We start from the raw sequence: 17,112 nt of genomic DNA on the forward strand, positions 1-17,112 counted from the left end.
AATTGCAGGCTAACAACTCTGACAGCAGAGGAATCTCCCTCATTTCCTTTGACCAGAGTAGGCTAGGGGGATTGAACAGCTTGTTCAAAATCAGGTAGAGTTTTGATAGACCAAAAATGGAGACACTGGGCGCAATTATCCCGATCGGAGACTTAAGTGCTCCTGTCAGCATGAAAACCGCAGTGATGGCACTTAGAATTTTATTTACCCACAATCAGGTTTTCAGTGCCATTCACTGGCACACCGGGATTCTCACTGGACCTGAGAGGGGCGGGACCTTATCCCTCTGACAGGTCCCTCTGCTCAGAGACCGGGGAACCATTTTTAAAAGGCGCCCCGATCTCAGGATGCTGCTGCTGCACCCCCTGCCATCCCGGATTACTTGCAAGACCCCCCTCTTCCTCCCCCCCCCCCCCCCCCCAAACCTGGATCGCTGGCAAGGCCCCCCTCCCTCAGTCTCCCCTTCAGCACACACCGTATTCTCCTCTTCAGCCCCCTCACTTTCCACGCACAACCCCCCCCAAGTCTACCCCTTCACCCACCCACCCCGATTTCTCCCCTTCAGGCCCTGCCCTTTTGTTCTCAGCTGATAGTCTCTTAAAACAACAGTGGTTAGAAAATCAGCTACTTCTCTTGAGTTAATGGACACCTGCAGAGCTGTGTAAATAATCAATGTAAATCCTCCCTTTGAAACTACCTGTCAATCTGAAAGCTTGTAAAAGTCAATAGTCCGTGAACTTGAATGTAAAAAATGCAGTTGCAAGCTTTTAGGCTTCTAGGCATACAAACAGGCTAGAAAAAGTTAAATACAAATGAAATTGACTGTAGAAAAAAAACACTTCAAATATTTACACCACATTAAAGGGAATATGTTTATCTTCATCTCACAGAGCTTTGAATCTGGCGTACTGACAGACAGTTCAAAGGGTTTAGGGGCACAGATGGGATCACTTCCACTTTATTGTCACAGAACTGTATTTTGGAGATACTGACAGACATTTTAAAGGGTTTAAAGGCTGCCTATGCAAAAAGCAGCCTAATGACCCCCATCCCATGAAAGATGTCTGACCTGACCCCCTCTAGCCCAGCAGTGGGCCCCCCTGACCCGCACCTCCCTCGGCACTCTGAGGGCATTTATAGGGAGAATACCCCTCGACTGCAAGCCACCAGGTCCGCAGTTTCTCAGGACTTGCTCCAATTCATGCCAGCGGGAGTCTCAGCTAGGGGTGGACGGGGGGGTGGGGTGCTAGAGCATCCCGGGGTAGTGAATCGGGCGTCCTGTCTGTAAATTACATTTGAAACAGTTCTAATGAGCTATTTGCATGTTCACGCCGGGTCTGAGCGGCAACCTCATTGGGAATGTCAGGAAGCCGACGGGCCGGGCTGGGAGACTCGCAACGGATTTCACGACTGGCCTGAAACCTGTTATCGGTCGGATTCATCGGAATTCTCGACGCTGGAAAATCCCAGTCCCTCAATTCTGTAGCAAAAAGTCAGGGACCAGAGGATTCACAATTAAGATAGTTTTCAAAAGAAGCATTGGAAAATTGGGAAGATAGGAGCAGCTTTGAGTGGGACATTAACAAATTGGTTGGGCCGTATGGCCTGTTTATGTGCTGTGTAAATTCAATGTAATCATGTGTATATCTAAAAAGACAAAAAAAAAGGCCACAGGTTGTTAAGGTTAGGAATGCACTACTCAAAAGTAGGGTGGAAACTGATACAGTATTAATTTTCAAAAGACAATTGAATAAACACTTGACGGAAGAAAATATTCAGGGCTCTGGAGGGAATGAGCATGGAACGGGATAATGCGATGGTTCTTTCAAAGATCCGGTGCAGGTAGAAAGGAGCAAAGGCTTCCTCCTGTACTGTATCATTCTGTGACACAGGTGTGATAAGAACATAGAACATACAGTACAGAAGGAGGCCATTCGGTCCATCGAGTCTGCACCGACCCACTTAAGCCCTCACTTCCACCCTATCCCCCCTAACCCAATAACCCCTCCTAACCTTTTTGGACACTAAGGGCAATTTAATATAGCTAATCCACCTAACCTGCACATCTTTGGACTGTGGGAGGAAACTGGAGCACCTGGAGGAAACCCACGCAGACACGGGGAGAACGTGCAGACTACGTACAGACAGTGACCCAGCAGGGAATCGAACCTTGGACCCTGACACTGTTAAGCCTCAGTGCTAACCACTATGCTACCGTGCTGCCCTTATAAGAAGTTATTCCAGGTCTGTTTTCCATATACGTGGAGTTTGTCGTCCAAAAAACGTGCAGTCAGGATGCTTAAATAGATTGTTTTTGCTGAAATTCCAATATGTATAGAAATTCTCAGCAAATACGTAATGGAGTCATGTGTTCCACTGGCTGTGTTTGTCCACCAGTGCAATGTTAAAATCAGAAAAGCTGTGTTCAGTCCTCCTCACACTTGTTCTATCCATTGCACCTACAGGTGTACAAGTCGCGTAGGATGGGCCGGATCCTGGCAGTCGATCGCTTGTGCGCCGGTGTGCGTCCAGGAGAATGCTTTGGTTTACTGGGTGTGAACGGAGCTGGGAAGACAACGACATTCAAGATGCTGACTGGGGACGAGAGTACGACTGGCGGAGAGGCATTTGTGAATGGAAACAGGTAAACAATGGGAATTTCTTGGTTCAGTGAGGAAAAGAAAAACTCACGGGCCTTAATCAGCTCCCAGTCATCTATCTGGTCCTGCACTCCACAGAAGAAGGTTCAGTGCTCCCCATAACCATGGAGGGCGGTGCTTCATAGCATTCATCCCCCTGTTTGTTGTCTGTTGCAGTATTCTCAAGGACCTGCTGAAGGTACAGCAGAGTATTGGCTACTGTCCGCAGTTTGACGCACTTTTTGATGAGCTGACCGCCCGGGAACACATGGAGCTCTACACCAGGCTACGCGGAGTCCCTTGGAAAGATGAAGACAGGGTAAGAGTTGGGAAAAGAGTCTCAAATCACACGAGGGTGTTACATAACATTTACAGCACAAAACGCCGGCCATTCAACCCTACTGGTCTATGCCAGCAGTCGTGTTTCACAAGAGTATTTATTGCTTTAATTGTGTTCCAATTCAATAGGTTAATGGCCTACTGAACATAACAGCTCAAAATTGCTCATAGGTCTTTGTCTTATTTTGCAAACGGAAAGTGAAATCAAACTAAATTTATTTTTCTGCTTAAAACGTACAAGCACTTTTTATCCTCTCGGCTCCATTTCTCTAGGTTATAAATTGGGCTCTTGATAAACTGGAACTCACAAAATATGCGGACAAGCCTGCGGGAACATACAGTGGAGGCAACAAACGGAAGCTGTCTACCGCCATTGCTTTGATTGGCTATCCTTCTTTAATTTTCCTGGTAAGCATCACAAGTAGGTTGCAATAGGTCACTAACCTGTGTTCAGATATTCAGATAAATTATTCCAACAAGCTTGGTGCATTGTTAGCTTTTAAGCACTGTTGTCCTATCAGGCTTTTGAGTCAATCTTTAGGGATAGCAGTGCAGATTCAGCATGGAATCCAAGTATGGAGTACAAGAGTTGAGTCCCAATCTGTCTTCCTCGATTCCCAATCCATCTGCCTCGATTCCCAATCCGTCTGCCTCGATTCCCAATCCGTATGCCTCGATTCCCAATCTGTCTACCTCGATTCCCAAAACCACCGTAGCAATTGTCTTAATCCAGAAATAGCACTGTGGTTGTCTCAAACATACGAATTAGGGGCAATAGTAAGCCATTCGGCCCCTTAAGACTGCTCAATGAGATCATGGCTGATCTAATTGCGACCTTAACTCCCCATTCCTGCCAAAGGCTGACAAAACCTAATAGAAATAAATTCTCCTCACCTCTGTCTTAGATGGGCGACTCCTATTTTTAAACAGTGACCCCTAATCTTATTGTCAGAGATAGAGATTGCACTGTCCTAGAAACAAGTGCAAGTTACAGTGTCATTGAGTAGATTATAAAACTACTTATGGCATTCATTTACCCTCCTTGGGCTAAAGCATCTTTGAAGGAATATTGCCAGTTAGGTTCCTACAGTGGGCATTCATGCATAATATACACCTCTGTATCCTCATTTTTTGTTTTAAACAAACAATTTTATTGAGGTTTTTTTTGGCATTGTAAACAGTTACAGATTACAGAAATATGCAAACATCATCGGAAAACCAACACTTCAACCAAACCATAATGCACATACCCGCTCCTCTCCCATAGACACTACCCGCCTATTTATCCCTGCTACTCTACTCTAATCTCCTCCCCCCCCCCCCTTGCTGACGTTCACTCTCCCGTGAAGAAGTCGATGAATGGTTGCCACCTTTGGGCGAACCCCAGTACAGATCCCCTCAAGGCGAACTTGATTTTTTCCATACCCAGAAAACTTGACATGTCCGAAAGCCATAGTTCGGTCTTCGGGGGTTTTGAGTCCCTCCATGCCAGCAGTATTCGCCGCCGGGCTATCGGAAGCAAAGGCCAGATCATAGGCCTCTTTCTCCCCCTGGACTCATGGGTCTTCCGAAACCCTGAAAATTGCCACCTCTGGACTTATCACCACTGTTGTTTTCAGCACCCGGGACATGACCCCCGCAAATCCCTCCCAGTACCCCCTAAGCTTAGGACATGCCCAAAACATGTGAACGTGGTTCGCTGGTCCTCCCACGCATCTAGCGCACTTGTCGTCTACCCCAAAGAATTTTCTCATCCGAGCCACCGTCATGTGGGCCCGGTGAACGACCTTAAACTGAATCAGGCTGAGCCTGGCACATGTTGCGGTTGAGTTTACCCTACTCAGAGCTTCCGCCCACAGCCCGTCCTCCATCTCCCCGCCAGGCTCCTCCTCCCATTTGAATTTCAGTTCCTCTATCTGGGACTCTTCCCCCTTCATGAGCAGCTTGTAAATATCCGAGACTCTACCCTCTCCTCCTTCTCCTCTAGAGACTATTCTGTCCTGGATCCCTATTGGCGGGAGGCGTGGGAAGGATGGGACCTTTCTGCGTACAAAGTCCCGCACCTGTAAATACCGAACGTCATTTCCCCTTTCCAGCCCAGCTTTCTCCTCCAACTCCCTCAAACTCACAAAGTTTCCCTCCAGGAACATATCGCCCACCCGCCGCCAAGTTCGAAACCCTCCATCCATGTTCCTGGGGGCGAATCGATGGTTATCGCAAATTGGAGCCCAGACCGATGCACCCACCTCCCCTGCATGCTTTCTCCACTGGCCCCAAATCCGCAGGGCCGCCCCCACTGCCGGGCTGGTGGAGTACCAGGCCGGCGCAAGCGGGAGGGGAGCCGTAACTGGTGCCTGATGTGTTGGGTGTTCTGGATCACATGCAGGTCACCAACACTTGAAATAGTGCAACACTATTTTATTGAATCATTAACTGTTTAATGATTGTGGGTGAATACGATACTAGCTTTAACTAAAGACCTTTGCCTTGTCCTAACCAGTCGATGCACTCAGCACATGGTGAATGTCTGTGTTACCGGCTGTGAGCTCTGTCCTCCTAGCTAGCTGCAACTCGAATGAGCGGGAACTCTGATGCCCCCTGTCTTTATAGTGCGTGTGCTCTCACTGGTGATTGGCTGCGGTTTTGTGTGTGTTGATTGGTCTTACTGTGTGTCCATCAGTGTGTGTTTGCACCATGATATACTGGTGTATATTATGACATCCCCCTTTTATAAAAAAATGTACCTGCGTGACAATAAATAGTGTGTGGTGAATGTCCCTAACTACGTGTGTGCAAAATATTTACAGGACTATGTACATGAAAACTAAGCTATTTACATGGGAAGGTGCCTGGTGCAGAAAGACAGTGTGCCACAAGAATAACGCGATTAACACTATATACAAACCACTTGAACGATTAAACGGAACAAATCAGAAAGTCCATAAGTCCAGAAAGTTCACAAATTATGTCTCTGAGGTGGGCGACGAATTCTGGTTGACTGCCTCAAGGGTGGGTCGGGAGCCGCCGGCTGAGGAGCGGGCTGGACTGCGTCAGAGTGAGGAGGATGCAGAGTGACCGGAATCTCTGCATAGTCCAGGTCAGGGACAACAGGAGGGCGTGGCAATGGTGGAGGATCACGTAGCAAGCGCGGAACGAGACGAAGGGCACGTCGATTGCGGCGCAGAATGGAGCCATCCAGGTAGACGAACCAGGAACGAGCGGGGAGCCACCTCCCGAAGAATCACAGCAGTTGCAGACCAGCCACCATCCGGTAGATGGATGCGGACATTGTCATCTGGAGCCAGAACAGGGAGATCAGCTGCACGGGTGTCATGAGCCGCCTTGTGCTGTGCACGAGACAGCTGCATTCGTTGAAGGACCGGAACGTGGTCGAGGTCTGGGACATGAATGGTCGCACCGTCGTCATCAGGGTGTGATCCATGAGCAGCTGGGCTGGCGACAGGCCAGTGGACAGTGGGGCCGAGCGATAGGCCAGCAAGGCGAGGTAGAAATCGGACCCAGCAACGGCAGCCTTGCAGAGGAGCCGTTTGACTATGAGGACGCCTTTCTCCACTTTGCCGTTGGTTTGGGGGTACAGGGGACTGGATGTCACATGCACAAAGTTGTACCTCCTGGCAAAGTTGGGACCATTCCTGGCTTGCGAAGCAGGGGCCATTGTCCGACATCACAGTGAGTGGGATGCCGAGTCCAGCAAAGGTGTCCTCACAGGCACGGATGACTGCAGACGATGTGATGTTGTGTAAATGTACCACCTCAGGGTAGTTTGAAAAGTAGTCAACAATCAGGACAAAGTCCCTGCCCAGCGCGTGGAACAGGTTGATGCCCGCCTTGGTCCAAGGGGACCTGACCAACTCATGGGGCTGTAGGGTCTCACGTGGTTGGGCCGGCTGGAAGTGCTGACAAGTGGGGCAGTTGAGCACTGTGTTGGCTATGTCGTCGTTGATGCCGGGCCAGTACACTGCCTCTAGGGCCCGTCGGCGGCACTTTTCCACGCCAAGATGGCCCTCGTGTAGCTGTTCCAAGACGAGCTGGCACATGCTATGCGGGATGACAATGCGGTCCAGTTTCAGGAGAACACCATTTACTACCGCCAGATCGTCTCTGAAGATATAGAACTGAGGGCATTGGCCCTTGAGCCACCCATCTGTTAGGTGGCGCATGACACGTTGTAGCAAAGGGTCAGCCGCCGTCTCGTGGCGAATGTGGACGAGGCGTTTATCCGTGGCAGGTAGATTGGAGGCCACGAAGGCCACATGGGCGTCAACCTGGCAGACGAATCCCGCTGGGTCACACGGAGTGTTGACAACCCTGGAGAGAGCGCCGGCAATGATGAGGTCTTTGCCTGGGATGTATACCAGCTGGAAGTCGTATCGCCGGAGCTTGAGAAGAATACGCTGGAGACGAGGCGTCATGTCATTCAAGTCTTTCTGTATTATATTGACCAGCGGGCGATGGTCGGTCTCGACGGTGAATTGAGGAAGGCCGTACACATAATCGTGAAACTTGACGACACCGGTCAGAAGGCCCAGGCACTCCTTTTCTATCTGCGTGTAACGCTGTTCCGTGGGGGTCATGGCGCATGACGCATATGCAACGGGGACCCATGATGAGGCCTCATCGCGTTGCAGGAGCACTGCCCCAATGCTGGATTGGCTGGCATCGGTCAAAATTTTTTTCTCTTTTGTTGGATCAAAGAAAGCTAAGACCGGGGCCGTGGTGAGTTTGGTTTTGAGTTCTCTCCATTCGCGCTCGTGGGCAGGAAGCCTGTTGTAACAATAGCTGCCAAAGGGGGTGTTAAATGTACACCGTTTCCTGCTGGATTTGTCGAGTTGGATTTGCCAGAATCCTTTTGAGGCGTCGAGTTTGGTGAAGAGCTTGGCGGGAGCCATCTCGCATGTGATCTCTTCGCACTTGGGAATTGGATAATGTTCCCTCATGATATTGCGATTCAGATCCTTGGGATCAATGCAAATTCTCAGCTCGCCGGAAGGCTATTTTACACACACCAAGGAACTGACCCAGTCAGTTGGTTCCGTAACTCTGGAGATCACTCCTTGGTCCAGGAGGTCCTGCAGCTGCTGCTTGAGGCGGTCCTTGTGGGGTGCTGGGACCCTGCGAGGTGCATGCACCACAGGCGTGGCGTTCTGTTTGAGTAGGATCTTGTAAGTATATGGGAGCGTGCCCATGCCTTCGAAGACGTCGAGGTGCTGGTCGATGATGGTGTCGAGTTGCGCCCTGAAGTCAGCGTCCTGGAAGGCAGACGTGTCATCAGGAGAGAGAGAGTGCACTCTCTGAACGAGGTTCAACAGCTTACATGCGTGTGCGCCAAGCAGGGAGTCTTACGAGGAGCCCACGATCTCAAAGGGAAGGATGACTTTGCGTGACCTGTGCGTCACTTCAAGTTGGCACGAGCCGCTAGCAGGAATGACGTTGCCATTATAATCCAATAGCTGGCAGGCTGATGGAAGGATGGCTGGTTTGACACGAAGGCTTTGGAAGTCAGACCACGCCATGACATTGGCGGAGGCACCACTGTCCAGGTGGAATCGTATTTGGGACCGTTGACCGTCAGGGTGGCACACCACTCGTCGTCTGGGTCTATGCTGTATACCGACAGCGGCTGGTGTCTTTGCGTCGGGGACAGCCTGTCTTTCGTTACGACTCTGACTCGAAAAGGCCCCTTCGGGTCCTCGGTGTCACTGCTGTGTGGGAGGTCCGCATCGGACTTGGTGACCGTGGGTTGAATTGCCCGAACATTCCTGCGAGGCTGGCTGTAGCGATATGAAGTGGCAGGCTGCGCTGCTCGGCAGAAGGTAGCATAGTGGCCAAGTCTGCCACATCGTAGGCATTGTCGAGATTTTGCAGGGCATTGCCGCTTTAATTGGGCGGAGCCACAGTTGCTGCACGTCGTGATGTCAGCACGTTCGCTGCGTCACCGCGCATGCTCGGTGCGCTCGTGTGTGGTGCGCGCCTGCGCATTACGTTCCTCCACGTCGCCGTCCCCTCGTTTGGTGCGCACAAGTGCGGGAGTTCGCGAAATGGCCACCCTCATCTAGGCTGAGGCCCTGGAGGTGCTCAATCACTTGGACCAGTTCCACCTCGTGGGGCCCTTGCCGCGCTGTTTCAGCCGCTTGTATATGGCAATACCGACTCCTGGCGTTTTCATGTAGGACACAGGTCTCGATGGCGGTCGCTAGGGTGAGTTGCTTTACTTTGAGGAGCTGCTGACGTAGGGGGTCCGACTGAACACCAAAAACAATCTGGTCGCATATCATGGAGTCGGAGGTGGGCCCGTAGCTGCAGGACAGCGCAAGGATGCGGAGGTCCGTGAGAAAGGATTGGAAAGGTTCATCCTCACCCTGAAAATGCTGCTGGAACACGTAGCGCTCAAAACTTTCATTCACCTCTACGCTGCAGTGAGTGTCAAACTTGAGGAGGACCGTCTTGAACTTTGTTTTATCTTCACCATCCGCAAAGGTGAGAGAGTTGATAATGTGGATGGCATGGTCCCCGGCCGTGGAGAGGAGAAGAGCAATCTTTCTGGTATCCGAGGCGCCCTCCCTGTCTGTGGCTTCGAGCAAGAGCTGGAAACGCTGTTTGAAAATCTTCCAGTTGGCCCCGAGGTTGAGGGCGATGCGGAGCGGCGGCGGCGGGCTGATGTTGTCCATGTTGCAGGATGACAGAATGCTGGCGGAAGGCAGATCACTTACAGGTAGGTCTAAGAAGTGCTAGTATGCTACCAACCCTGGTATCATGATGTGTTGGGTGTTCTGGATCACATATAGGTCACCAACACTTGAAATAGTGCAACACTATTTTATTGAATCATTAACTGTTTAAACATACTCAGACTGTGGGTGAATACGATACTCGCTTTAACTAAAGACCTTTGCCTTGTCCTAACCAGTCGATGCACTCAGCACATGGTGAATGTCTGTGTTACAGGCTGTGAGTTCTGTCCTCCTAGCTAGCTGCAACTCGAATGAGCGGGAACTCTGATGCCCCCTGTCTTTATAGTGCGTGTGCTCTCACTGGTGATTGGCTGCGGTGTTGTGTGTGTTGATTGGTCCTACTGTGTGTCCATCAGTGTGTGTCTGCACCATGATATACTGGTGTATATTATGACAGTGCCCCTGCACGAAGCCGCCTCCACCCGCTCCCAGATAGACCCCATACCCACCATCCACTTCCTTATCATGGCTATGTTAGCTGCCCAGTAGTAGTTGATCAGATTCGGCAATGCCAGTCCCCCCTCGCTGCGGCTCCTTTCAAGCATCGCCTTCCTCACCCGCGGGGTTTCCCACCCAGACAAAGCTCATGATGAATTTGCCGGTCCTTTTGAAGAAGGACCGTGGGACATATTTCGGGAGACACTGGAAGCTGAACAGGAATCTAGGGAGGATTGTCATATTTATCGTCTGCACCCTCCCCGCAAGTGACAGCGGGAGTGCATCCCATCTCCGAAACTCCCTCTTCATTTGTTCCACCACTCAAGCAAAATTTAACTGATGTAACCTGCCCCAGTCTTGTGCCACCTGTATCCCCAAGTACCGGAAACTTTCCTCCACCAGCCTAAATGGCAGATCCTTCAGTCTATTCTCCTGGCCCCTTGCCTGCACCACAAGCATCACACTCTTGGCCATATTTAATTTGTACCCTGAGAACTGGCCAGACTCCCTCAATGTTTCCAGTATATTTTCCATCCCGGCCAGTGGGTCCGACACGTACAGGAGCAGGTCATCCGCATAGAGAGAGACCCTGTGCTCCACACTTCATCCCCCCCCCCCCCCCCCCCCCCCCCCTAGTCATTTCCTTCCACCACTTTGCAGCTCTCAGCGCAATCGGCAACGATTCTATGGCCAGCGCGAACAGCAACGGGGAGAGTGGGCATCCCTGTCCGGTCCCGCGATGTAGTCTGAAGTAATCTGACATCCTGTTCATCTTTACGCTAGCGTTTGGGGCCTGGTACAATAGTCTGACCCAATTAACCAGTCCCTCCCCGAACCCAAACCGTCCGAGTACCTCCCACAAATAGTCCCACTCCACCCGGTCGAAGGCCTTCTCAGCGTCCATTGCCACCACTACCTCCACCTCGCCCGTCGGGGGCATCATAATCACATTAAGCAATCTTCTCAAGTTGGCTGTCAGCTGCCTGCCTTTCACAAACCCTGTTTGGTCGTCCCCAATCACCTCTGGTACGCAGTCCTCAATTCCAATCGCCAGGATCTTGCCGTCCACATTGATCAGGGAGATTGGCCTGTATGACCCGCAGGATTCCGGGTCCTTGTCCCGCTTTAATATTAGCGAGATGGTGGCTTGCAACATCGTCGGAGGCAGGGTCCCTCTGTCCCTCGCCTCATTAAAAACCCTAGTCAGGACCGGTCCCACTATCTCCGAGAACTTTTTGTAAAACTCTACTGGGTATCCATCCCGTACCCGGGGCTTTCCCCGATTGCATGACCTTTAGGCCCCCCAGTACCTCCTCCGCTCTAATTGGGGCCCCCAGCCCACCCACTAGTCCCCCGCCTACTTTTGGGAAGGTTAGTCCGTCCAGGAACCGTTTAATCTCCTCCGGCTCCTCCGGGGGTTCTGAAGTGTAAAGCTTACTATAAAAGTCCCGAAATATCTTGACGGGTCCTCCACTCTGCTCCCCTTCCCGTCCACCACTCTACTTATTTCCCTGGCCGCCCCCTCTTCCTGAGTTGCTGCGCTAGCAATCTGCTGGCCTTCTCCCCATGCTCATGCACCATTCCCCTTGCCTTCCTAAGTTGTTCCACGGCCCTACTCGTGGATAGCACCCCCAGTTCCACCTGCAGTCTCCGTCTTTCCCTGAGTAGGTGTCCCCCGGGGACCCCGCATGCTCCTCGTTTATCCGGTGAATCTCCTTAACAATCTATCCATTTCTGCTCTGTCCGCCCAATCCCTGTGAGCCCGAATTGAGATCAGCTCCCCCCTCACTACTACCTTCAGGGCCTCCCACAGGGTCGCTGCAGAAACCTCACCCGTATCGTTCACCTGCAAGTAATTTTGCATTCACTTCCGCAGTCCCTCACATATAGTCTCCTCCGACAGCAATCCCACGTCTAACCTCCATTGCGGGCGTTGGTAATTCACCCCACCAACCTGCAGGTCCGCCCAATGTGGGGCATGGTCCGAAATAGTGATTGCCGAGTATTCCGTGTTCTTTACCTCCCCTACACAGTCCCTGCTCAAGATAAAGAAAACAATCCTAGAATATACTTTATGAACATGCGAGTAGAACGGGTAGCCCCTTCCCGTCGGCTGTCTGGCTCTCCATGGGTCCACTGCTCCCATTTACTCCATGAACCCTTTCGGCTCCCTTGTCATTGCTGGGAGCCTACCTGTTCTGGGACATGACCAGTCCAGCCCCGGGTCGAGGACCGTATTCAAGTCCCCCCCCCCGCTATTATCAACTTGCGTGAGTCTAGGTCTGGGACCTTCCCCAGCACTCTTTTAATAAAGTCAGCGTTGTCCCAATTCGGAGCATGTATGTTCACCAGCACCACTCTCCTCCCCTCCAGCTTGCCCCTTACCATAAGGAATCTGCCCCCGCCGTCTGCGACTACGCTCTCCGCCTCAAATTGACCCCATTATTGATCATAATTGCTACCCCCCTGGACTTAGAATCCAAGTCCGAGTGGAAGACCTGGCTGATCCAGCCCTTCCTTAGCCTAGTCTGGTCAGACACTTTCAAATGTGTCTCCTGCAACACAATTACGTCCGCCTTTGGAGCCCGCAAGTGCGCAAACACACGTGCCCTTTTGACTGGCCCATTTAGTCCTCTGACATTCCAGGTAATCAGTCTGGTTGGGGGGCACCCCCCCCCCCCCTCCCCTCCCCACGCCAGGAAGCCATAACCTTTCTTGGGCCTGCCTCCGGCCCATGCGCCGCGCCGCTCTTGGCTCGCCTCTTGGCCGCCTCCACCCCCAACCTCCACTCCATTACCTACTTTAGGCCCCTCCCACGTAAGCAGAATAACTTCCCCCCTCACCTCCTTCCCCCCCCCAGAAACATCTCCCGATAGCCCCACCCCTGCCATCCACTGGCTGTATTCACACACCCCCACCTGACTCCCTTGACTAGCCAATCTGCTAGCCCGGTGACTCATCCCTCCGCCGCCCACTTGTCTCACTCCCATTGTTTCCCCGACCTCATCTCCCCACTCCCCAGCACACCATCCCCCACTCCGACCCACTGGAGCAATCTCACTAAAATGGGAAAGATCAAACAAGATGGAAGCATCAAACAGCAACGCAAGGCTGCTCCAGGTACAATACAGTTCCAGCTGTGTACACAGAAAAGTGTTAACCTTTCTGAGCATTAATACAATAACAACACAGTAACACAGTACCTGTATATCACCCACCCGAAATAAACATAAAAACCATAGACATAAAAAAAACCCAACCAACATCTTTAATCCCCATTGCTTACCGGCCACCTTTATGTTACAATGAAGGCTCCAGCGCACTCAGAGAACACGACGAAAGGTACCAACAACAGCAGAGAAAAGAGAAAAGAAAAAAAGGAGCATACGAGAGGGGGGTCCCCTCCCCCCCGCACTCCCTGTAGGCAAAAGCTGCCCAAAAATACAACATATGGCATCTTTAAAGCAGTGAACAGTCGACCGTCAGTCCAGGCACAGTAGGCATTCCTCCAAACGATAACTCTCGGACCCTAGCTTGCGTCCGTGGGTCCTTTTTTCGGGACCAGCCCCTGATCCCTCGTGAAGTCCATCGCCTCTTCGGGCTCGGAGAAGTAATGGTGTTGGCCCTGATGCGTAACCCAAAGACGGGCTGGGAAGAGCAGACCAAACTTCACGTGCTTTTTAAATAACTCCTCCTTAACTTGTTTAAAGGCTGCTCGACGCCTGGCCACCTCCTGGCTTAGGTCCCGATAAATGCGAAGGACACTGTTCTTCCACGTGCTGCTCTTAGCGCTCCTTACCCACTGCAACACCCGCTCCTTCTCCACAAACCTGTGAACCTGATCACCATCGGGGGGGGGAGACCCCGGACGCATCTGGCTCGCCTGTACTCTGTGCCCCCTCCAGCTCCGGCGGTCGCAGAAGGGTGTCAGCCCCCTCCAGCTGCATCAACAGGTCAGCCACAAACGCTGTGGCATATGCTCCCTCAGCCCCCTCCGGGAGGCCGATGATCCTCAGATTTTGTCTGCGGGCTCTATTTTTCAGCTCCTCTACTCTGTCCAGCAGTGTTCTCTGTCTCTCCTTCAACCCATCGACTTCTAGCGCAGCAACCGCCTGCGTGTCCGCCTGTTCCTCCGCCGCCTCCCCCAGCTCCTTAACTTTTTCGTCCTGGGCATCCAGTCTCTGGTTCAATTGATCCACTGCCTTCTGAAGTGGGGTCCAAGTTATCCCGCTTCAACGATTCAAAACTGCTTTTTATCACCTGCAGCATGTTTTCCAGCGCTTGCTGGATCGCCGGGTCCGAGGTCCGTAGTTCCGCCATCTTTGCTCCTGGGTCAGCTTCCCCTGCACCTTGCCTCTGTCCTATCCTCTCCCGTTTCCACTGCTTTCTGCTCTCCCGCGGTTCCATGCAGCTCTGCCCGTTCCTGAGCACCTCCGTGGCCGTCTTTCCAGCGCTCTGCAGTCCAGCAAACCCGGGGAACCAGGTCCTCAAATCCCGCCGGAGTGAGAGCCCCCGAATGTGCGGCTCACTCACTCATCGCCGCCACCGGAAGTCCGTATCCTCATTTTTTAAAGACACACAGCATTCGAATGTTTTAACGGCATGTGAACAAATGAAAATTCTGTGATGAAGTAATTCTGGCATATTTTCTGTGTGTTGTCCTTTAGTTGGAGTAAATAAATGAAAGCTCTCAGCTAGTCCCTGATGTTTAATAATTTTGTGCCTGCTTCCAAAAATAGTGTTCAACTTGTAGATTTGCCAATGCTCATCAAAACAATCTTAAATTTTGCTTACTTTCTAAAGCTGGTTTTAGGTGGGCCAGCTAGAGAAAAAAAAGGAAAGGTAGGACGCGATTCTCCAACCCCCCGCCAGGCCGGAGAATCGGTGGGGGTGGGGGGGGGCAAATCGCGCCACGCCGCCGGGATCGCCATTCTCCTGCCCGTGGAAAAACAGGCGGCCATGCATGGCGCCGGGTCACGGGGAATCGCCGCAAACGGCCATAGCGGCGATCCTCCGACAGCGCCACGATTCTCCGGCCTGAATGCACTGACCGGCTGTCTGAAAAAATCCGAGTCCCGCCGGCGCCGTTCTAACATGCTCTGGCCTGGCGGGACCTTGGGGTTGAAGGGTCCGGGGGCGGCCTGTGGGGGGGGTCCAACCCCGGGGAGGGCCTCCGTAGTGGCCTGGCCCGCGATCGGGGCCCACCGATCGGCGGGCTGGCCTCTCTGGCTGCGGACCACTTTTCTTCCGCGCCGGCTCCTGGATCCCTGCGCCATTTGGCATCAGGGCCGGCGCGGGGATGACGGCCAGTGCACGTGCTAGTTGGTGCCGGCCCAACCGCGCATGCGTGGACCCCGTGGCGCCAGATCGACGCTGGGACCGGCAGCTGGAACGGCATGGGCTGTGCTGGCCCTCCCAGGACCCGGGAATCAGGTCTCGCAAGCGGCGCCGGAGTAATGTCCTCCCGTTTTGGCGCCGGCACTCTGGCGCCGGACCAGAGAATCGCGGCCGTAGTTTCCCAAAGCAACAGCACTGGGGGAGTGGAAGAGCAGACAGATGGAAATCAATGATCTGCATTTGAAAGACCGCATTTTCGAGAAAGTGCCTGACATTTTCTACAGAATTTGTCTGGATCTGGACATGATATGCCATACCAGATACCATTGACGGGATGAGAATACCTATAATACCTCTAAAGGAAAGTGAAAAATCCCTCTGAAAAAACTATATAAAATAAAGGCTGTAAGAACATGGGCCCATATTGAAGAGAACACTCTGATGGTGTCAGTGCAGAATCGACAGCAGCATGCTGTGCTACGATAGTCAGAAATTTTTAATGATCCGGGATTTGTAATTGTCCCCAAGTAACAGCTACGCTCGGTTTCCTTTTACATTCCTGTGGACTTGGAATCCCCCAAGGGGCAGGTTATGGTGAGCTTACTCACTACATCCCAGCAGCACATGAGTAGGCCAATAAATTAGATTCCTGTCACATTTTCAACAAACTACACCAATGTTGGCAGCACGATGGTGCAGTGGTTAGCACTGCTGCCTCAAAGCGCCACCGCTCCGGGTTCGATCCCGGCCCCGGTCCTGTCCTTGTGGAATTTGCACATTCTCCACATGTCTGTGTGGGTCTACCCCCACAACCCAAAAAGATGTGCAGGGTAGGTGAACTGGTCACGCTAAATTGCCCCTTAATTGGAAAAAAAGAGTTGGGTACTTTAAATTTATGGGCAGCACGGTAGCACAGTAAAGATTACTATTATTATTATTGACACCGCCTGCCCTTCCCATTTGCAAATATTCAGTACCGTAATCGTCCATTGAGATGTGCAATCAATAATGTAGATATATGTCATTCACCGTTGTATTAAACTTTTGTTTTCCTCACCTCTGTGAGCAATGGGCCAGGGTTTTATCCCACCCAACGGGATATTATGGTCCTGTCAAAGTAAACAGCAATTTAAAAGATTCTCTGCATCTGCCAGGGGGAGATATGTCAGGCTGGGACAGTAAAATTCCCTCGTATTTGGTGTAATGATGCTAAAATATACCTCCAGATTCTCTCTGCTATAAGAATGAACATTTCGCACCAGAATGACTTTTCTGAACAAATTAAATGAAGAGAATCAGCTCATTTTGCTCTGTGGTTTTGATGTTACATTAATTATGTGCATATGTGCATCTCATAATGATGGACAGAAACTTTCTTAACTGTTTGCACTGTTGTGGGTCACTAGGCTGCTACTGTATTGTATTGTTGTAATGTTGCACATGGAGATCTAGTTGCATATGTCCCTCCCAGGTTTGCAAAACATGGAATCATAGACTGGCTGCAGCACTGAACGAGGCCATTTTGCCTGCTGTGTACGTGCGCATCTCTGCGAGAGCAACTTGCCTACTCCCACTTCCCTGCCTTTCCCCACACCCCTGCAAATTTC

At 51.7% G+C, this 17,112-nt stretch overlaps 1 protein-coding gene across 3 annotated transcripts in view; it reads left to right on the top strand.

Annotated features, from left to right (window-relative positions):
- The window catches only part of abca2 (ATP-binding cassette, sub-family A (ABC1), member 2), a 739,176-nt gene that overhangs the window by 671,491 nt on the left and 50,573 nt on the right, over positions 1–17,112 (top strand). For all 3 annotated transcript variants that reach the window (XM_072488215.1, XM_072488216.1, XM_072488217.1), the window contains 3 exons: positions 2,466–2,644; positions 2,817–2,958; positions 3,252–3,386. In XM_072488215.1, coding sequence (XP_072344316.1) covers positions 2,466–2,644; positions 2,817–2,958; positions 3,252–3,386 — 456 coding nt within the window. The remainder of the gene's footprint in view (positions 1–2,465; positions 2,645–2,816; positions 2,959–3,251; positions 3,387–17,112) is intronic.

The sequence above is a fragment of the Scyliorhinus torazame genome, chromosome 22 (genome assembly GCF_047496885.1).
Source record: "Scyliorhinus torazame isolate Kashiwa2021f chromosome 22, sScyTor2.1, whole genome shotgun sequence".
NCBI classification, from domain to species: domain Eukaryota; kingdom Metazoa; phylum Chordata; class Chondrichthyes; order Carcharhiniformes; family Scyliorhinidae; genus Scyliorhinus; species Scyliorhinus torazame.